This window comes from Drosophila nasuta, chromosome 3, assembly GCF_023558535.2.
Source record: "Drosophila nasuta strain 15112-1781.00 chromosome 3, ASM2355853v1, whole genome shotgun sequence".
Lineage (NCBI taxonomy): Eukaryota > Metazoa > Arthropoda > Insecta > Diptera > Drosophilidae > Drosophila > Drosophila nasuta.
The window spans coordinates 17,377,132-17,399,175 of record NC_083457.1 but is presented as its reverse complement, the minus strand read 5'-3'; the positions used below and the strand labels follow the sequence as shown (position 1 = coordinate 17,399,175).

Genomic DNA, 22,044 nt, shown 5'->3' with positions numbered 1-22,044 from the left:
GTGCAGAAAAATTACTATGACAACGCTGGAAACAAGTAAACCACAGTTTACATTCACTCAATTTGGTGCGACAGGGCGATGGGAAGAGAGATCTGAGGAGCAAGAGCGGAAGCGGGAGCGGAGGAACGGGAACGGGAAAGGTGAAGAGACAGCAGTGTGGCAATGGCAGAATCGTGGCGTGGTGGTGGCACGCTCATCTTCAATTTTTCTACGATGCGACGTCTCTTTGCTTTGGCTTTGGCTTTGGGTCGGGCTCACACTCGTGTTTCCCCCTGGCTTGTACCGCAAGGAGGAGGAGGAGGAGAAGGAGGAGCAGGAAGGTGGTGGGATGGGTACCTAGTACTGGCACTGACTGCGGCTCTAGCTCTAGCTTGAGCTTGAGCTGGCACTGTTTTGCCGATCTGCGCAGCAAGATGAGTGGTTGGCAAAAATGTTTGAATGCGATCACGAACTTGACCTTTCACATAACCTCAAAAAGGCAGTCACTCAGTCAACTCGAGTCCAAGTCAACTGCGAAGGAGCCGCGACAAGCCGCGCTACATACGCGCCATGTTAAACACTGCCAGCCCCCTCCCCCTCCCCTCCCCTTCCCATTCCCCCCTCACCCATTAGACGAAGGACGGAACCTGTGTATATGCCTGGTTGGGTGTCAGCTTCAGCTTCAGCTTCAGCTCCATCTCTAACTCCAACTCTAACTCTAACTCTGACTTCAACTTTAGCAGGCATAATTAAAAAAACAATCGCCATGGCGATTTCCTTCGCAATGAATGCGCGCGGCCCGAGAAATGCATTTTGAGTTGTGTTGGCTTAGAGTCGAGGAGCGGCCTGCTTTGCCTCCAGTTATGAGATGGCAAACAACGATGTGGTCCCCATCTCTATCGGTTCAGATGCCAAAAATCAGCAGCAACCGGATCGATGAAGTGCAGCAACGGTAACACTAAGCCACAACAAAACTTGCATATCATTCAATGAATGGTTGTAGAGAGGTGCCCCATGTTGCCAGTTCACCAACTCACCTCTTTGCCTGTTGCCTCGTCTTAAGGTCGTTCGCTTTGCCAACGACCCGCGTGTCGGCGCATCTACTTAACCTGAAAGCCTATGCCCCTAAGTGCCGTGCCAGCCAGAAGAGGACTACACAGACACAGGCTGAATCTCAGACTCTCAGAGTCTTAGACTCAGACTCAAACTTCGGCTCAGCGCAAGTCTGTGGGTATGGCACCATCACCATCACCATCACCAACTCCAACCTCCTTCTCTCCCGATGTAGTACCGCCTTGAGTTCACTTATACCTCGTCCCCTCCATCATCGCTAGCCTCTCATCTCCTCAGGTCTGCGGTGGTTCAACAGCTTTATTTATGGGCTGTTTGGGTAGCTTAAATAAATCAAGTTGTAGTTGTTTCGTTTTAGCTGCAACGCTTCCCAGCCTGCAATTAGACTTGGTGGGAATTCGCACTCAGGTATCCCAAAAAAGTTGCACGGCATTTTGCCACATTTTGCTAATACCCTGTAGCCCACATTTAAACGAATAACGTGGCTCGTACTAAAGACATACTGAAAAGTGATTAAACTGATGCTCAATAAGAAACCCTTTCTTTTATAGAATATAGTATTGAATAGAGTTTAAGATATTGATGCATTAAAATAATCATTTCTTTAATTTTGAATATAAAATGAAACCTTTAGACCAGGGGTGCTCAAATTCGTCTTATGGCAGTGCGTCTACTAACACAGACACAAGAAAACGTGTACATATGTAGCGGCGCTTTTGTGTTGAGGCGCAGCTGTGCACTGAGAGAAATGACGATTGTATTTTGTGTTTACATCCAGAACTACGAAGAATATTACGCATTTTAATAAATCAAAAGCCAACGCAGACAGAAGAATAAGTTCCAGTGCATGTGTTCGCGGAAAAAACAAAAACAAAATACATTGCGGTCAACGAAGCGTGACGACGGAAAGAGATGTAAAGGAGAAACAAGCAAAATTGTTTTTGTTTCGCATGCAAATCGAAGCCCATATGCACGGTGCGTATGGGCGCACTAGCCATAAGCACAGAGCATCTACAAAAACAAAAGTGCACTCAGTGTATAGGCGTTGAGCACCCCTGCTTTAGACAAATAGCTCATTTGTTAACCTGAATTGAATTAATTTCTGGATGTGTATTGTAATTTTCAATCTATTATGGAGGACTCTTTTTAGAGCAAGTAATTTGAATTACTTTGGAAATCTTTCTAATGGAAATTAGACTAAACTACAGAGTATGTGATAGTGCAGCAATAATAATTGCTTTGCATTATTTTTTCATTTAGTTCATTCGCATTGCCTTAGGCAATCGGTAATCGGCTATGGGCTATCGGCTTTCGGGGCTATCGGGCCCGCTGCCTAATTGCATAATTATTTAAAAGCTATAATTTATGTAGCGAAATAGTCAAGTGTATATTTAGGTATAATATACATTCATATATGTATACAGTATACATAGATGTATGTGTGTTTGGATGACCGTTAAACTTGAAAAATAAGCCAGGGGTTCCCCATTATGTGCCGTTTGTTTTACAAATTTTAACGCTATTTAACACATTTGCCACAGATCCGCAGACAAGTCGACAACTCGCGCTCAGGTAGCACGCCATAAAGATAAACCATTAAGAGAGGCTGAAGAGCTGAACGAACAAGCGAGCAAACGAATGAACAAGCGAATGAGCGAGCGAGCGAGCGAGCGAACGAATGGAATGAACTAAGCGGAATGAATGAACGAACCTTTCTACGCGCTTCTCAAAAGGGGCATAGAGCATAGTGTATTGACAAAATTAATGATGCCCTCACTAATATCATGCCTAATTGATTAATATGCGCAACTGCGACTGCGACTGAGACTGAGACTGAGACTCAGATTGTAAGTTGTAGACTTGGTTGGCTCTAATGAACAGCGCGCGTTTTGGCTCTTAGCTGTTAATCTTACTGTATAGCCATTTAAGGCAGCTACAAAACTGATCCCAAGCTCTGCTTCTTAATTAAATTATGTGTACCGCTGGGCACCCTACGGCCACAACAGCAACATCAACAGCCATAGCCACAGTGGAAGCAGCCCAACAGCCCAACAATCTTACGACTATCTATCTACATATTTGTCTATCTATAGCAGCCAAAGGTATAACCATCCATCTAAAAGATGCCCAAGTCGTTGATGATGTCGCTGCTGATGAGTTGGGCTGAACTTAAACTAAACTGAACCGAGCTGAGATGAGCTGAGCTTAGCCAAGCCAAATTGAAGTCCGGGACTGGTGGGCAACAGTTTGGGGCGTTGCTGTTAACTTCACACACACACTCACACACACTGCGCCAAGTCAAGTCAAAGAGAAAGGCTGCCAAAAAGGTCAAATGGTCAACAGCTGGTGGTCGGTCAAGTGGCAAAAACCAACAAGAACGAATAGCAACAGCAAACAGCTACAGCCCAGTATACTCTCTATGGGCTTGTTAGTTGCGCTAGATTATAGCCCCCCTCTACCCATCCATCCATCCATCCATCCATCTGTCCAACTGTTCCTCTACCCATTGGGCCAGGGTTCAGTTCAGCTTTTGGGTTCTGGCTCAGTGGGTAACCAACAGCTGTGGCTCATTGTCGTTTCGATGCGTTAGAAATGGAGCTACACTCAGAGAGAGAAATACCGTGATTACGACGCTAGCCAATGGCCAATAGTTGACTTGGCTTAGAGGCTGCCACTTGACGACTCACCGAACTGAACTTGCAACTTATTGCGTTCAGTTGAAGAGTACGCATTCTATTTGTATTGACAATTAATGCGTCTCTTCTTCATTACGTATTGCTTATGGGACGCTTGTCGGGTGCAATTTCAGTTTCATTTTCTCATCAGTTTCAAATTCGCGCAAAAAAGCAAACTAATATGTGAGGATACTCGACTGGTTGACACTCAGTCTTATTATTAAAAATTACAAATTCTACTACTATTCGAATTACTTCCAACATTATTAGGGGATCAAAAGTATTAATTCTGAGTGTGGGGTAGTTCAAAAACGAACGAACAAAAGTGTCCTATGAATAAGTTTACATGATTGTTCTTTTTTCTTCATTTGTTCAGTTTTGTTATTAAGTTTGATCATTTTCAGTTAATCACTTTTGATCAAGAAACCATTTTTGTTCACTGTTTTGATTAGTGGTTCTTTTGCAGTCTGTTGTCCTTCTCTCTCATCCAGCTACTTAAACTTATTTTGTGTTTTCAGCGTTAAAATGAACAAATATGATAGAATGAACTAAGCGGAATGAATGAACAAATCTTTCTATGCACTTCTCAAAATTAATGATTAATGTAAATTAATTTTTATGAATAATTCAAATTGAATTGTAAATTAGAATTAAATTGAATTAAAATGGATTGTGTAAATTAGTTTTGACCCACATTTAAAGTAAAAACATAAAACACATTTTAAAAAGTGAATAGTACTTAAATTAAAATGATCCAACGAAGGAAGTCAAAAAAACGATCAAAGAACGAAATTGAACTATGAATGTTGGGAATAAAATTCAAAGAACGAGTGGAGCGATCTAGTTCTGATAAAAAATAATCAAACGAACTTAAATTAAACGAAGTGAAACAGCGTTTTATTGTTAAAACGTACCTAATGAGTAACATACCATTTAGTGTTGATCTCAATATTGGTGAGCTTTTATAATCTAGGTTAATGATTAAATTAAGTTCGAGTACGAGACTATCTAAGTTTATATTGCTTAGTCGTTTTTAAAATATTATATTATTCATACCTTGCTTGTACAAGCTCAATACAGACTAGCAAAGCATAAACTCTAAACTATAAAAAGTATAATGTAGGTCTACCCTTCATGTAGCTGGTATAAATAATATAATCTTTTAAAAGCGACTAAGCAATATAAACTTAGATAGTCTCGTACTCGAACTTAATTTAATCATTAACATAAAAGCAAAACGTTGACATTGAGTTATTGCCATTTAAGAGCGAATCATTAGGCGAAGCACCCGGAACAATCGAACTAAAACTCGATTGAACGCTCGATTGATAGTCGGTATGAAAGTGAAACCGGAACCTGCTTCTGTGGGATGCTTCGATTCGTGGCCAAGACAAGAACGATTGAGCGTTAAATAATGCAAATCAAAACGTAATTGAATTGAAAATGACTTTAATGATGAATAGCCATACGATTGATAATGCGTTCGAGTTTAAGTAAAAACGTCTTTCCATTAAAAAAGTTAAGTGACAAAGTTGTAAGAAAAATCTTGGCTAAAAGCTTTTCAACTTTCTTCAGAGTGTGAATAATTTCTAAACGATAGTTGGAAGAGAAAATGTTCTGGTTGTCAATTAGGAATTCTTCCCGCAAAGCCACCCACAAAATTTGGAATGTATGGTCGCTGTCATTTGGTATAATTGAAACAAATTTCCACCGTTTAGTCTAAGAGCTCAAATGCAAATTGGTTACATTTTGGTTGACCCGCTTTAACGACTCGACTCGAACCGAACCGAACTCTTGGGAACTTGATTAATTGCTCGAAACCATAAGCGTTGCCTTATGCTAATAATGTGTCTCTCAGCTCTCGAAGCTGACCAAGAAAACGGTAAGTGTTGGTTGAAGACACAAACAAAAAAAAAAACAAAAACATCCCAAATGCTTCTTATATACTATATAATTAGCAACTTACCGCGCGGCGAACGTAAACTCAAATCAACTGGTTCAACTTGAACCGGAGGGCCCTCTGCCTGTAAGAAAGAGAGAGAGGGAGGGATATAATGAGTGAGAGGGATAATCAGAGAAAGAGGGTGAGTAATATCATCATCAGCATCATCGTCATCATCATCATCAATGAAGCTTATTAGCTATGCAAGTAAACAATAAGGCCATAAGCTACAGCTACGGCTAATCAAGTTTGACAAAATGTTGCGAGAACTGTTCAACGGCAGGGAGTCGACCCACAGTCTGTATGTGTATGTGTGTGTGAGTGTGGATGGGTTGTGGTATTTATCTGGTATCTATAAAGCTGCGTGTTTGGTAGCTGTTTGGGCTTATTGAATTCAACTGCGTGGAACAACCGCAAATGACTTCCGTCGTTGGAGAGGCATCTGCCCCATATGAAGACCGCAATTGTTGCGCATTATGCGCGAACGCTTACGAAATCTTGGCCAATAAAATAACGGCAATAAAACGAAACGAACAAACCAAACCAAACCAACAACAACAGCAACAAAAGCAGCAACATCAAAAAAGATATATATAAAAATAATATAAAAAATATTAAGCTATAATAAAACTGCGCAAAGACCACAAAGAGTGGCTAAAAACAGTTATCGGCTGCCCGCAGCGCCATAAAACGGATAAATTTTAATTTAGCACTGCATATGCATTTGTGACTGGCCACATGAGGCACCAGGCACATGGGGCATGGGGTACGAGGTGCGAATGCGCCAACACTTCGAGACTTGCGGCGGCACTCGCAAGACTTTTAGCCAAACAACAAGCTGCCAACAGCCACGAGAACAACGAGCAGCAGCAGCAACACGAAGAAGAGGAAGAACAGCAATTGCAACCACAACAATAACTAGCAAGCAAGCGAGCAAAAGTGCCCAGTGGGCAACAACGACAATTGTCAAGCTTGTAGTGCAAATTATGAAAAAATGTCAGCATCGAGTGGGCGATTTACAACTTTACTGGCCAACTTTCTTATGCTGTGATTTTTACACTTAGCCAACTATACAGCCAGCTAGCTAGCTGGCCACGCGATGTGGATATCATACCACGTAGATATCATTCAATAATTGGGTATAAAAGCCTGATTCAGCACTTAGATCGCAATTTGCCATTTAGGAACTTAAACATTGATTTACTGCTTTTTCTTTGTGCACAATGCGTTTTATTTGAATGTTTTAAAGTATTGTTGAGCGAGTGATTGCAATTTGCAAATTACAAATTATTCAACATAATGTTGTATGATTTATTACAAAATCTGTATGAATCATTGTAAGTAAACATTATCAGCAATATTGAAAAGAAAACATCTAAACTTTTGAGTTCCTGTATTAATATATTAATTTTGGAATTATATTTGAATGTTGCGATACTTAATACTCTTGAGAGACAATAAAGTAATACCTAGTATCTCATAACTGTGAGTTTGATTTGTTCTACATATTATATATGTATATGATCACCTAAGATGATCGAATGAACTCAAACATTTTTATGGTTGTCATAAGTCTGGTCAGAACACAATAATTTCTGTATGTTTTTAAGACAGAACATTGCAGTCGAACAATATTAATCATGGGATAATGGAAAAGCTCATAAGAGTTATCCAATACCTCATGATTAGAATTCAGATTTTGAAATTTTTCTTATTCTTCATAAGTTTATAATAAACTTTGTGCTTAGATGAATTTATACACAACATTTTAAAGTATGTGAATCTTTTTTTGAATTCATGATGAAACGAAACTCGGTATCATCAAAATTGATATATATGAGTCCTTTAACGATATGCAAATATGAATTACCCTTTAAGTGCTTATGATTGTTGCCATGATCTCAAAGTAAACTTTAGAGAAATGAATAGTAATATAAAGTCATCAAGGATAAAAAATGTCACTAGTTCTTAAAAGAACTTCATCTATAAGTAGTACTTTTTAAGTACCATCATTACCATTTTTCCATCCTTCACAACAAATAAAATATCTATAGACTGACAAGCAATATTGCACACGTGTAGACAACACAATAGTTGTATCTGTAAAATAATAACATACGTTTTGCATCAGCTACTGACTGTAGTTGATATTTATCAGTTGTAATTAAATGCTGTTCCCTTTTAGTGGTAATTACAAGGTATTACAACAGTCGAGCCCCCCTCGCAATGGACTGACTTTTACTGCTGCGATTGGCTGTTGTTGTTGCAGTTGTTGCGTCTGCTGCGTTTATTTATCACAGCAACGACAACAACACGACAAACAAACAGCTAGCAAATGCTCAATGCCTTTGAAAAACAACATTAGATTAGATAGTTTGTCATTGATTTGGTCTGGGCTGGAAGCCAAGCCAAGCATGCAATGCGATGCGATGACTTTTGGCTGTTTATCGTTTATCTTATGGATTTCATTGGCAACAACTTCATCGCGGTATCGCCACCACAGACACCACAGATGCATTGCAATTGATATGCGACCCTAGCAACTGTCCAGCCATTTTATCTAATTGCCTCGCTTAACTGTGCTGATTTATTGTCAGCGATCTCGATCTCGATCTATCTCCAACTCACTTCACTTCACTTTACTTCACTTCAGCTCAGCTCAGACTATTCCCCCTACTCCCCTCTGGTCGTCTTGCCCTTCTTTATGATATTGTTATTGGCGTTGGCAATCGCTGCGCTAATTTGTGTGAGACGTGCAGAAATTTCTCCTAGGCGCCTAGATCGAGAGGAGTTGGCCATTAGTTCGAGTTGGCTTTGATCATTGCTTCTCCTGGCCATTTCTTGACGATGGCCAGTTTTATGGATTGTTTTCCGGCTGGTATGTGAGCTGGCAAATGATATTTGCTGCTGGAATTTTTCGGCCAAGAGCAAAAACCAAAGAAAAACATAGTTGAAGTGTTGCTTTTTTTTCTTGCTTCGGGTCTCTCGTAATTGGCAGCGATTGATGAGTTTCATGAGGCGACCAATTGTAGAGCTGGGAATTGTTGCTTCATGTCACTTATGTTATGACTCTCGTAATATAAGCAGACAAACTATATCACTTACTTGAAAGTCCATAAGCGTAGTGCCTGACAAAGAATCTGTCATGATTTAACACAATAATCTAATCATATATAAGTGTTTCTATATTTATATATATAAACATTGGCATTGCCCAAAATTTTGTTGGTAACTCCATTCGATCGAGATATTGATTTATCTTCTCGTTCATTTAGGATATATAGAGTTTAAAGTTTAAATCTACGTTTACCTACTATAATTTAAGTCTCTAAATTAAATACTATACATAACTAAAAACCAATTTTTAACTCGGCTTCTGCATTTATAAGTGAGTTTAGTTTTAACGGAAGAATGCAAGTTATCGGCCTATAAGCAACCTAATGTACCAGAATCACTAAAATAGGATATGATTAAATCTACGCTTTTTTAATCGATTGTCAAAAAGTAGAAGAATCCCACAGTAGCGAACACAGTTTTTCTATACAATTTAAAAAAAAGTAATGTGAAAATACATCAAATTTATAATGTCAAAAACTATAAATGATATAAAAATATACCATAACATTACTAACAAGCTTTAAACATCTTTACAAATATGTGCTAAATTATCCGAAAAAAATAGTTGGTCCTTATTGGTGAAAAACAGTTTTAGAATATAAATAAATCAGATAAGATCATATTTTTAAGTATTCTACATATATAGTAATAAAAATATAAAGGCTCGGCAATTGATCATAGAGTCTAAGCACAAACATCACCGAATCTTCCCAACAGTCGAGTTCGCCGTTAGCTTTATAAAAGAACAAATGACAATACTTGCAGAACATAAAGACCCCTATTTAAGTATTTTATCCCTGAACATTATTAAAAAAATGTTTATTGTATGTGGAGAATATTAATTATGATTTAAGTGAAACTCACCTCCTTTGCTGACAGAGGGTCGGATCCCAGTCCATTCTGCAAGCAAACAGAATAACATGAGATAAATGTGTTGACTAATTATACAGAGGTGTTAGCCATCGCAGAGTTTGAGCAAACAAACGACCGGGGAGAAAAGAGAGATGGGCATAAGAAATGGAGTCGTGCTGGAGAACTCAGAGAACTGAAAACGGGGGCACATTGCAAACATATGGCATATGGCATATGGCGTTGGCGTTGGCGTTAGCATTTGGGTTTAGTGATTCAAGTGGTGCTTACCATGAAAACCATTAAATTGTAAAACGTCTTACAAAACAATAATTGCCCGGCAACGTTCTGGCCACGTTACAGAACTGCGACGACTTGGAATTGCAGCAACTGCAACTGCAACAACTGCGTTTGCCGCGGAGACGAAGACGAAGACGGAGACAGAGATGGCGCGACACGACGGTGACGACGACGATGACGATGAGGACGTGGACGTGGACGTGGAAGTCGACGAGGACGACGACGACGGCGGTGATGCTTGAAATAATCGCTGCAACTATTGTAGTTAGTCTCTTTTGTCGCAGCAGCTGTTACCGTTTGCTTCTGCTGCATGCTACCCGCCAAATCAATGATAACCAAACACAAGTACACAATAAACACTGAACGAACACAAAAACACGGGGAGACTCTCAGTCTTGCTCGCACTCCAACGCACCAAGCGGGCGGTAGTTGAAATTGCAATTGGTTTGGTTCCTCTTTGGGTGATTTTAGTTGTTGTTAAGGTGCTTTAGCTTTAGCATTTGCTTTTGCTTTTGCTTTAGCGACGGCAGGCCAACGCGGGGGCAGCGACATCGCCAGCCGCATTGTGCAAAGTTTTGCAGACGAAGCGCGAAGCTTCACGGTGCGTGACGCGCTGCAGTCCGCGACCAAGACCAAGACCAGGAGAACAGGTGGGGAGGGAGGACGTAGCACAGTTCATAGAAAGAGAGAGTGGAGTGTGTGACCGAGAGGCAGCTGGCTCATAGGCAAATGTTATTTGACGAGGCGGCAAGCCATAACCGAATTGTGTTCTGTTCCACTATTCCAACGCACTTGTTGCTTGCTTTTGCTGTCTCTCCCTCTGCCGCTGCCGCAGTCGCGGTCGCTGTCAGTGTTGCTGCCCGGCAATTTGAGTTGGGCGTCAAACGCATAAATTCATAAATACATCCGGTGGGTCACTTATTAGCACTTATTGCAGCCAGCTTCCTGGGCGGGGGTGTTGTTACACTTTTCTTGCATATCCGCTCAATTGCCGGACACGCAGCCGCGGGCGCAGCAAACAGCAATCAACGCACACACACACACTCATACGATGCACACTTAATTCGATCAACGGCTGTTGCTGATGTTCTTGTTGTGCTGATGTTACTTTTGCTATTGCTATTGCTATTCGTATTGCTATTGCTATTGCTGGGGCGTTGTAATCACGCGCCGCTGCTGTTGTTGTCGTTGTTGTTGCCGTTGCCGTTGCGATGTTGTTTTGTTTGTAATCAAAAAGGCTAGGCACATGCTACGCCCCACGGGCTGCCGCGTGTGTTTAAATTTATTGACACTACACTCTGTACGTTGGTGTTGGTGTGTGGACTTGTACTTATGTGCAAATTACAGCACATCCGTCTTAAAACGCCATTTAAATCAAAAGCACGCACGCACGAACAAACGAACGCACGCACGCACGCGTAGAACTGTGTAGTAGTCAGTCGACTGAGAATGCCGGCTGCCAATGCTGCGAGATGCGAAACGAATGAAACTGAAACACAGCCGATACACACGCTTACGTTTTTATCGGTTGCATGCATAAAGTTACACTGAAAGCAACGCAAAAGAAGCTTGTACCATTTAACGGCAAGCAAAGCTGCTGCCAAAGCAGCCAAACAAAAACACGAAATCAAAAACGAAAACGAAACGAACGAACGAACGACAAAACGAAGCGCGACACACGACCGACTAGCGCCACGTTCGCTGCTGGAATGAAACTAGCCTGCCTGAGCAAACATGTTGCGCGCTGTTGGAGCCCCTCAGTGCTCAGCACTGACGATAGCTTTTGTATGAGCTGTGTGTGTGTGTGAGTATGCATGCATATATATGTATGTGTTTGTGTGCTTGCCAGTTTGTTTGTTTTGTTAAGGTGGAGCTAGGCTAAATGACAAGTTGGCGCGCATATTATTGGGTGGCCAACTGTTTACGTTGTCTCACACACACACATACACAGCTGTGTTAGCTTTGCGTTTGAATGTGTTGCGTTGATGTGGCGCTTGTATGTGTGTATGTGCTGTTAATTAACATGCATTGCCACACACAGACGCGTGACAAGTTTGGCGTAGGTGTTGGCGCCAGCGTTTCTCATTGGCTGACGGCTCTCGCCCAGAGGCAATTAATATGAAGCGTTTGTGTGTGTGACAGCTATTTTGTTGTTTTTTGTTAGTTGGTTACACGTCCATCAAACATGTTATATGTTGAGCTTAATCTCAGCATCAGCAGCAACTGAGACGAAGTGGCGAATGGGTGAACGGAGCAAACGGATCAAGCGAAAAAGCAAAAGCACATGCGCAAAACATGAGACAAAAAGGCATTTTGTTTGGCATCTGTGGGAGTTTTTCTTCTTTACTTCTTACTCTGTCTTGCATGCTCTCGCTCTCTCTCCCTCTCTCGAACTCTTCACATTTTGCTTGCACCGTTAGACGCCGCTGATCCACTTTTCCACGCGCTTTGACAACCATTTTTGGTAACAATAAATCGTGATACATCATCAAAAGTCAATTCAAATATGTAGACAACGTTGCTTTTGTTTTTGTTTTCGTTTTTATTTTGGTTTTTGTATTTACGTATGTATTTGATTTTGGTTTTGCTTTTGTTGTCATGCCGCAAATGCGAGACACAAAAAAATATTTTAATTTTAATTGATTGTCGAGCGAGATTTACGTGCACCAAAAGTTTCTTCTCACGCTCTTGTGCAAACACACTCACACATACGCACATATGTGTGCACAAAAAGACGCTGCACTTAGATGGCAGGATTAGGATTGGAATTGTCAAAATGGAAAATGGAAAGCTGTGTCGCCGTTTCTTGCACGCAAAATACAAAACACAAAATAACCAACTGAGATTTCCCCATTTCTTATACTCGCGTTTGCGCTCGCGTACTCGTATTGTCTTTAGCGTTACGTTTTTTTACCCGAATCCAAATCAACATAAACGCAACTGAAATCAATATAGTACGTGACTTAAGCGTAGCCAATGCGTATGGCCACTAAATCAGACGTTAATAAAAAATACATCAAAAGGCAATGCTAACAAATGACGTGCTATAATTGCAGGAAGAAAAAATGTTGCATACTTTTGAGCGACTTTTCTTAAATAATGCTATAAAAGTGCGATTCTCGACGAACACTGAGTTTTAACGGAGACAGCAACCGGCAGTGGTAATTTAGATTTTTATGTCAAGCAACTAAAAGTATGCAATGAAATAGTATTAAGATCAAAACGGGTAATGGTATGTATTTTAATCATTATTTATTTAAAAACATACTAAAATTATAAAAATATTTGTAGAATGCCGAAAAGAATAATGTCTCCAATGATGAGTTGATCTCAAACCAAGCAGATAAATGCTTAAAAGTTTATGACAGTCTTATGGAATCAACCAAAATTGAAATTGCAGAGATAACCATTTAGTTAATTTTTATAAACAAAAAATAAAAAATAAGTAAATTAATGTAGGTTAGAGCGGAGAGAAAATGTCCCTCCAAAAGATTTTACCATTAATTTTATTTAAAAATGTGATTAAATTTGTGGAATGGAGTATTGAGTTAATACATTATGCAATACATATGTACATATATGATATGTAAACTATTTAATTTATACATAGGACAATTGATTTTATTTGTAATTATTTGTATGGTTACTGTTTTATGCAAGTTACCACGCAGCAGGTAAAGAAGGCTGTGCCCAAAAAAAACCCTAGACGTGGTTTTTCTGCTCGGCCCTCGAGGTCTAAGTTAGGTAAGCCCCGACAATGTGAATTTGTCGTCCTTTCGCTGTGTTTTCCAGCGGAAGTTCGAGCGCCGTATTAATCGGGTATTTTTGCTGGCAGGCAGGCGGATAATTATATCCGGAAATTTGACTTTTCGCTCGTATTTTTGGATTTTTGTGTTTTTCTAGATGAGGTTTATGAGGACCCTCTGCTGCATGCGCTAGTGTGCGTGTGCGCGATTGGGAATTTACTAATTACGCATAATGAAACCTTTTTGGAGTTTCCTTAATTTTTATAAAGGGTCTAGGATTTAAATGCTATTTGCAAAAGTATTTAAATTAAAAACAATATTAAATTAAAATTATTAAATTTCAAATTTAATTATTTATTTGAATTATTTAAAAAAGTTCTGGCACTTATAAGAAGCTTATATTTAAAAGATATTAAACAATTTTTCCACAACTTCGCATTTTTTGAGTATTGAAGTCTTTGATCTTTAATTTGATGATGTTTGATATTCATTGTTAGGCCTAACTACCATGGCTCCACCATGTGATATTTCCTATTCTATAGCAATCTTTTTGACACAAAATACTTTTAAAACTTTCCTATTCATCAGTTACTCAACACCGCTATTAAGCTGGTTTGTATATTTTTTATTTTATTTATGACATGTGTTTTAATACAATTATGTTTTAGCAAGACTTAATGTACCCGAGTGATTTTAAACAAACGATTAAAGTTAGCCAGATGCAAAGAATGATCTGTGTAAAGTGAGAGTTTTGATGAACCCAATGAAATAATAAAATTGATAGAAATTTCATCACTATAAAAATGTAAGCATCCTAGGATCCCCCAACTATTTACGCTGTGCGCCTTTAGGGCAGCTAACAAATTAATCAAACTTTAATTAATCAACTTTATATACAAACATATGTATATGTTTGTAGTCATTTTTAATAGATTGATCGAATAAAAAACGACAGCACATTTAGCAAATTTTTGAAAAATGCAGTAAAACTCTGTTATAACCCAGCAAAAACAATTTGCAGCCGCCCTGCAGTGAGAAACTGTGAGAGAACCAAAGCGAATTCGCCATTAGCGATGCGTCTGCAGCAGATCTGACGTCATACCTGCGCTGCGTTCGCCTTAGGCCCGAAGAGGCAGTCGAAGCGTAGAGAGCCGACAATGGCGTGCGCTAGAGAGAGACAACTAGTGTTGCGTGCGGCGAAGAGCGAGCAGCGAATGAGGAACGAGCAATGAGCGCAGCGCAAAACATTGATCTGAGCAATGGCCGGCAGGATCATGCGTCAGTTGTGTTTCGTCATTGCCGCTGCGCGCACATCTCGCAAATCGCACTCCGCAAGCAGATAACGGTAAAACGAGTACGATCGAAAAGTGTTACAACTATATTTATATATATATATTTATAAGTTATTCATATAATACGCGTCGTATTATATGCAAGTGTTGAACTCAAAGCAAAGAAAACAAGACGAAATTGATTATCAAACGATGAGCGCGCGTTCGGTGTCGCCAAAAGTGCTGCTGGACATTAGCTATAAGCCAACGCTGCCAAACATTATGGAGCTCCAGCACAATGTCATCAAGCTCATTCAGGTGGAGCAGCAGGCGTACATTCAATCCCTGGAGCAGCCAAATGGTCACTACATGCCGCATCAGACCCATCAGCAACATCAACAGCAGCAACAGCAGCAGCAACAATATGCTCCATTGCCTTCATTGGCGCCGAATGCTGCGGATTATGCAGCGTATGGGATCACAGAGCTGGAGGACACAGATTACAATATTCCTAGCAATGAGGTGCTCAGCACCAGCAGCAATCACAGCGCTCAAAGCAGCCTGGAGCTGAACAACAATCAGAATAACTTTGAGCAACAGTCGCAGCAGCAGCAACAGCCACAGCAGCAGCAACAGCAGCAGACGACGGCTGCAACAGGAGTTGTTGCAGTTGCAGCTGCAGCACAAATTCCACATGGCTACATTCTCAATGAGCATGGCAAGCGGGCTCGTAGCAGCAGCGACTACGATTGCCAAACGGATTCACTGACCATGCAACCCGAGCACAAGAAGTTGTTGCAACAACAACAGCAACAGCAGCAGCATCAACTCTATGTCGACTATTTGCCTACAACTGTGGATGAAGTTGCCGCTGCGCAGACTCAGACACAATCTCAAACGCAGGCAGCCACACACAACTCCTGCGTTTCCCCACATTCTCACTCCCACTCGCATTTCGACTTTGCCGCCGACGAGGACATGCAGGAGCACAAGCCAAACATCTTCAAATACGGCGTCTATCCTCAAGCTATTGCTCAGCAACAGCAGCAACAACAGCAGCAACAGCAACCACAGCAGCAGCAGCTACACTTCCAAAACAGTTATAGACCAGGGTAAGTTGAAACCTTCAAATATGATAAATTCTGTCAATTCCATATGAATCTATATTTGTCCATAATTGAAAAGCTTAGTCTGAAAGTTTCATGCAAAGATTGAATTCAACCATATTTAGAAATAACGAAAATGTTGAAATGAGATAAACTAGTTCAAGCCTCAAAAAAACATTAATAAATGCACATAAGTAGTATATTTATAGCTTCAGCAGTGCAATGAATAGAGAAAAAATAGATAATTTTTAATTATTTAAAATTCTTGAATAAAATGAGCTCAATTTAATTCGAAAAAAGTCGCTTAACTTGACCCTTTAATTTAGATACATCAAAATATTTCTTTCTCTTGAAAACATATGGAATACATCTATATACTTCTATTAGTAAATAGAAAAGGTTTTAAGAAATAATTGTAAAGCATCAACAGCATCAACAGCTTCAACATCAAAGCATCAACTATAAATTCAACAAACCAAAACTTTCAAATATTTTAGATATTGACATTAAATAAAAATCTTTTTTTTAAGTCAAAATCAATATTTTCCATGAAAAAATAATTAAAGACTATTTTATTAACTTAGCAAACCAACAAAGAAAGTTTATCAAAAGATTTTTAATTCATTTCATCAAAAAAAAAACTATAGCAAATAAAAGTTTGTTTGCTTTTTTAATTCTCAAATATACAAAAAATTGAACTAGATGGACGAACATAAAAATACGAATTAAAAAAATTATAAACAAATAACGAAATTATAAACATGTACAATAATATAAAAAAGTTTAGGTGACTTTTAAGCAAAGTCGTGGGATGTTTGACTTTTGCTTTTTCAATATCGTTCTTCTCTAACTCTGAGATAATTTTCTATTTCTTTTGCAGGCAAAACTATGATGCATATGAACCAGCGAACAGCCTGAATGGCAGCGCCTACTCAAGTTCCGATCGGGACGATATGGAATACGCCCGACAAACCGCACTCAGTTCTGTGGGCGGCTATGCCAAGGAGGAGGACATGGAAGGCCTCTCGCCTGCTTGTTTGGGCGATGACAGCAGCCTGTTGGACGCTGTCGATGCATCCGGCAAAGCGTTCCGCAAGCCTCGACGTCGGCTGAAACGGAAACCGAGCAAAACTGAGGAGACGGATGAGTTCAGCAATCAGCGGGTGATGGCCAATGTGAGGGAGCGACAACGCACCCAAAGTCTCAACGATGCATTCAAAGCACTACAGCAGATTATACCGACGCTGCCCAGCGACAAGCTGAGCAAAATCCAAACCCTCAAGCTGGCCACAAGGTAAGTTATACTAACAAACACAATCAAAGTTATCCTTAACTAACTGTATTTTATATTCACTTTTTGTCTCTCCAGATATATCGACTTCCTCTGCCGCATGCTGAGCTCCAGCGACATTTCGCTGCTGAAAGCTCTGGAGGCACAATCCTCGACAGTTGCAACGGGTTACGGCAATGCCAGCACGCTGCTCAGCGCCGCCAATGGAGCTGAGGCCGATCTCAAGTGTCTGCGCAAGGCGAATGGTGCTCCGATCATTCCGCCCGAGAAGCTCAGCTACTTGTTCGGTGTCTGGCGCATGGAAGGCGATGCCCAGCATCAGAAGGCATAAAAGGAGTTGCATTTTTTGTTTGCCATTGGGGCTTCCAGTTACTGAAGAAATCGTACACACAGCGTGAATAATTCCAATGCGAGTGCTAAGCGAGCACGAGCAGATCTTTCCATATCTTATAGATGATTAACCTAAAAATATTATTTAAACACAACAAAAAAAAAAATGAAGAAAACAGAACACTTAAAAAACGGAGAAAAAAAGTAAAAATAAATATCAATTATTTTAGGTTTAATTATATGTCTAGCGCTAACTAAATTAAATTGTATAAATTAAACGAAGAAATGAATTGAAGAAAAAAACACAAAGATTCGCCATTTTGTTTGGGTCGCTGCGGTTGCCATTGTTGTGGTCGTTGTTGTTGTTGTCGTTGTTGTTGTCGTTGTTGTTCTCATTCCCCCATTAAATTAGGCGCGAAAATGTCGTCGTTGTCTTCGTTGTCGTCGCAGAACTTTCGAGGGGGGTCTGGCCCGACTTTATATGCCACATATATAAGTAGTTAATTCGCATGAATATTTGTGGTGGGATCGACAGAGACGACGACATACTTAGAGCGTAACGTCATGCGGCGATCAAACAGTGTGTATCTCAAAGATACAAAAATGTATCTGCATCTCACTTGTTCATGGGAAGCGCAACAACTGAAACTGAAAAATGCCAACGAAGATGGAAACGGAGCCGAAGTCTACTGGGGAGCTGGGAACACATCCACACATCGCACATCCGGTGATTTATGTGCATTTGTTTAATTCTCTTCTTTCTTTTCTGTTTTGTCATCCTCTCCCTCTCGCTCTATTTCGCTCCGCTTTCGGTTGCGACATAAAAATTGTTTACAATGTATTCGGAATAGTATTTATGTTATGTCGCCCAAAAATGCATATTTAAAATGCACATAATTAGCTCAGTCAGTTGATTTAGTCTCTGAAGCGCTTCAAAGGCGCAACAAATATCATTTTTAGTTGCTTGACTTAATTGCTTTTTAAATGACAGCTGGCATGAGTATTTTGAGTTGCATACAAAGTACGCGTATGATCTCTTTACCATATATGCGAATATATCTACATATATGTATATATGCATGCAAATAGATCTCCAGCCGTTGACAGGTTGTTGTAGATGCGGAGACTCATAAGTGGGCTAGATCACACCACATGAAAGCAAAAAGATGTTTAGATAAACACATGCATGGAGGAGTATTTGCAAATATATATAATATTTTGATACATATGTATGTATTTATGTTTTTCCTTTGCTCCCTCTCTGTCTGTCTGTCTTCCCGTCTTACATTCTGTTATGTTATCTTCGTCTACAAATTACTTTTGCAAATAAATACATTGTGAATTATATATTTGTATTCATAGGAAACATACTTTCTAAACATAAGAAAAAAATATTGAACTAAGCCCAAGTTGATTTAGAATTAAACCAAGAAACTAACATTTTAAAATCAAGACCAACATTATACAATAACATAATTATAGATTTCCCTTAAGATTCTTTTCAGCTCTTATTAAAATGAAAAATGTTCACCAATTCGTGTAAACACATTTCCAAAATTTATAAAGCTAAAAATGCAATTTTTTTTTTACAATTATTTATTCCTTTGAATTAACATTATTTATTTATTAAGACCAGTAACGAAATATTTCATAGCTTTTAGGTATAAAAGAGTATTGCACTTTACAGAGATTGAAAATTCTTGCTTTGAGACTTCAAAACATTAAAAATAGAAAACTAGAGTATAGTCGGTTTTGCGAATCAAAATTAATGTAACAGCTTAGAAAAAAAGACCTTCGACGCTATGAAGCATACATATTCTTGATCATCATAGTTAAGCAAATTGATTTAATCATGTACAAGTGTCCGACCGTTAAATCAACAATCCATGTTAATGTATTATTTATCCATAATCTATCATCCTTTACATCATTGGTATAGTGTGAATGAGAAAGTTAAATTTTGATGTGTTCTGATTGTATAGTAGACATAAGATTAAAAACAAATTTATTCTTTTTTAAATGGCAAACTTAAAATGGTGTACTTATCTTCTTCAATAAAATAATTCAAATAAGTCGGCTGAAAATCGCAACAATCCTTGACTATTAACATTAACCATTTTGTAAGTATAATCTCTACAAAGATGGCTCATTTATACAAATAAACACACTTTTATATTTTGAAGTGTCATTTTATATTGCAAATATAAATGGAAACCACAAAATTTAAAACATGAAAGTAAAATGTTGAGGTATTAGATTTTCTTAGAATCAAAGAGATTGATCTTTCAATTCTGCAGAACGATCCAGTTGATTCATATTGTTTTGGTTATAAGATTTACATCTCTATAGAGTCATCTCGTACACTAACTGAGTGAAAACAAATTCAGATATATGTTCAATTTAATTTCAATATTTGTATTTGTAAGATCCAAGAATAGTTAGCTTGTTATGTAAAAAATTTGTTTAAGTAAATAACCAACAATTTCAATCAAATTTTATAAGCGAATTTGCAACGTAAATTTGTAAATTTTCTTTTACAAATATAATTGTTAAGTAATAATAAGAGATCTGTGATAGATATAAAATTTCTAATTAAAGCCCCAAAACTATATTTTGTTATTTTAAAATTGATTTTATTTCGTATTTATTTTATACGTATTAATCAGTGAAATATTTTTAGATTATAAATGAACGGCCAAACATATGTGTTCTCTTTAATAATTTCTATTTGTAGATATTTTAATATTCGAGATTGTAATATTATTAAAAATAAAGCAAAATTTCACACATATGAATTATCATTTTAAATTATTCGCTTAAGCCGAATGATAATCTATGACTTGTAGCCAAAAATAAACGTCTTGAAATAAAACACATAAATAAAAACCACCTTACGAAATGTAAAATGTAAATAAATATCGTCCACAATTCAATTCAAGAATTGTCATTTGATACACAAAAAAAGGGTTTTCTCCAAAAGAAAAAAAAACATTTTAGGTTCCACTTAAAGGAAGAGAGAGCACTAGACTTTCCTCTCTGGTAGCTGTTTTATTTCAAGAGCTAGGAAAATGAATTTGATGTTAGGTCTTGATGTTAGACTACCCCAACATAGAAATGTCAACACCCCCAATGCTCATGCATATGAGTTCATGTTTTACTTTTGGGCTCCTAAAAACCTATTTAAGATCATCTCAAATAACCGAAACGCATAAATTGTGTAACTAATTTTAGAAATGGAGTCATTCATTCACACACTCAAACTCAAACTCAAACTGAGACACACACACACACACACACACAGTCACAGACACAGACACAGACAAGAGATGCTCTCAGCCATTTTCCAATTCCTATTATTTTTATTCTTTTGTTTTTTTGCATGGCAAATTCACATGGCCGTTAAGGGAAGGACTGTTATTAAATGTGCGCACATGGCAATCAATGGCATGTGCTATGCGCCAGCTCTGCAAATCACAGCGAGGTCCTGGGCCAGGATTTAGGACCTCATGCCGCTTGCCATCGAGAGTTTTCCCAACATATGTGACAGTAACTCGGCTCATAAATGAAATGAAAATAATGCGTGTGGGAGTAAGCATAGGAAGCATTTTTTTTTTCTTTCTGCTTGTTATTGTTGTTTTCCTTTCATCTTCCTTGGGCTCGAAGTAGGCGCCGACCGACAGCGTTAAATGAATCTCTGACTTTGAATCGGCATCGACTTCAGCTTCGACTTAGAAATGAACATTCGATGCAGTTGCTATTGGAAGGTAGCAAATGTTTTATTTCGTTCACACTGTGAATTTATTGGGAATTTGGAAGGACTGCAAAATTCATTAAATGTACGAGATCATTTCTACTTTAAATTTAATAAAAATGTAGTGATTTCTACATTTCACTAAATTCTACTATAACTAAGTTTACAATCTTATAGTAGGTTAAAAAATAATTGCAAAGATACATACTTACATCATTAAAATGTACATATTAGATCATTTCTACAAATTCCTTCCTTACAAGGACTACGTGCTCAACTTGAAAAGGAACATGCGATCAATTATTTATTTGAAGGTAGCAATTGTTTTATTTTGTTCACACTGTGAAATAATATTTTGAATTTGAAAGGACTGCAAAATTCATTAAATGTGCGAGATTATTTCTATATATTTTTAAATTAAATACAAAATTTAGAGATTTTGTACATTTTACTGTAATATAATTTCAAAGATACATATTTACATTATTAAAAAGTACATATTAGATCATTTCTACAAATTCCTTCCTTACAAGGACTTCGTCTTCAACTTGAAAAGGAACATGCGAAATTATTGGGAATTTAGAAGGATTCATTAAATGTGCCAGATCATTTTAAT

At 38.4% G+C, this 22,044-nt stretch overlaps 2 protein-coding genes across 2 annotated transcripts in view; one reads left to right on the top strand and one right to left on the bottom strand.

Annotated features, from left to right (window-relative positions):
- The window catches only part of LOC132790968 (Krueppel-like factor luna), a 38,477-nt gene extending 26,849 nt beyond the window's left edge, over nt 1–11,628 (bottom strand). Inside the window, exons 1-3 of the mRNA XM_060799734.1 lie at nt 9,925–11,628; nt 9,649–9,684; nt 5,692–5,749 (exon numbers count right to left, since the gene is read on the bottom strand). Of these exons, the coding sequence (XP_060655717.1) occupies nt 5,692–5,749; nt 9,649–9,684; nt 9,925–9,936 (106 nt within the window). The 5' untranslated portion in view covers nt 9,937–11,628. The remainder of the gene's footprint in view (nt 1–5,691; nt 5,750–9,648; nt 9,685–9,924) is intronic.
- Nucleotides 1–17,941, top strand: part of LOC132790969 (protein twist) — a 94,714-nt gene extending 76,773 nt beyond the window's left edge. Inside the window, 5 exon segments of the mRNA XM_060799735.1 lie at nt 14,701–15,535; nt 15,537–15,585; nt 15,633–16,062; nt 16,937–17,350; nt 17,426–17,941. Of these exon segments, the coding sequence (XP_060655718.1) occupies nt 15,110–15,535; nt 15,537–15,585; nt 15,633–16,062; nt 16,937–17,350; nt 17,426–17,678 (1,572 nt within the window). The 5' untranslated portion in view covers nt 14,701–15,109 and the 3' untranslated portion in view covers nt 17,679–17,941.
- The last annotated feature ends 4,103 nt before the right edge of the window (nt 17,942–22,044 follow it).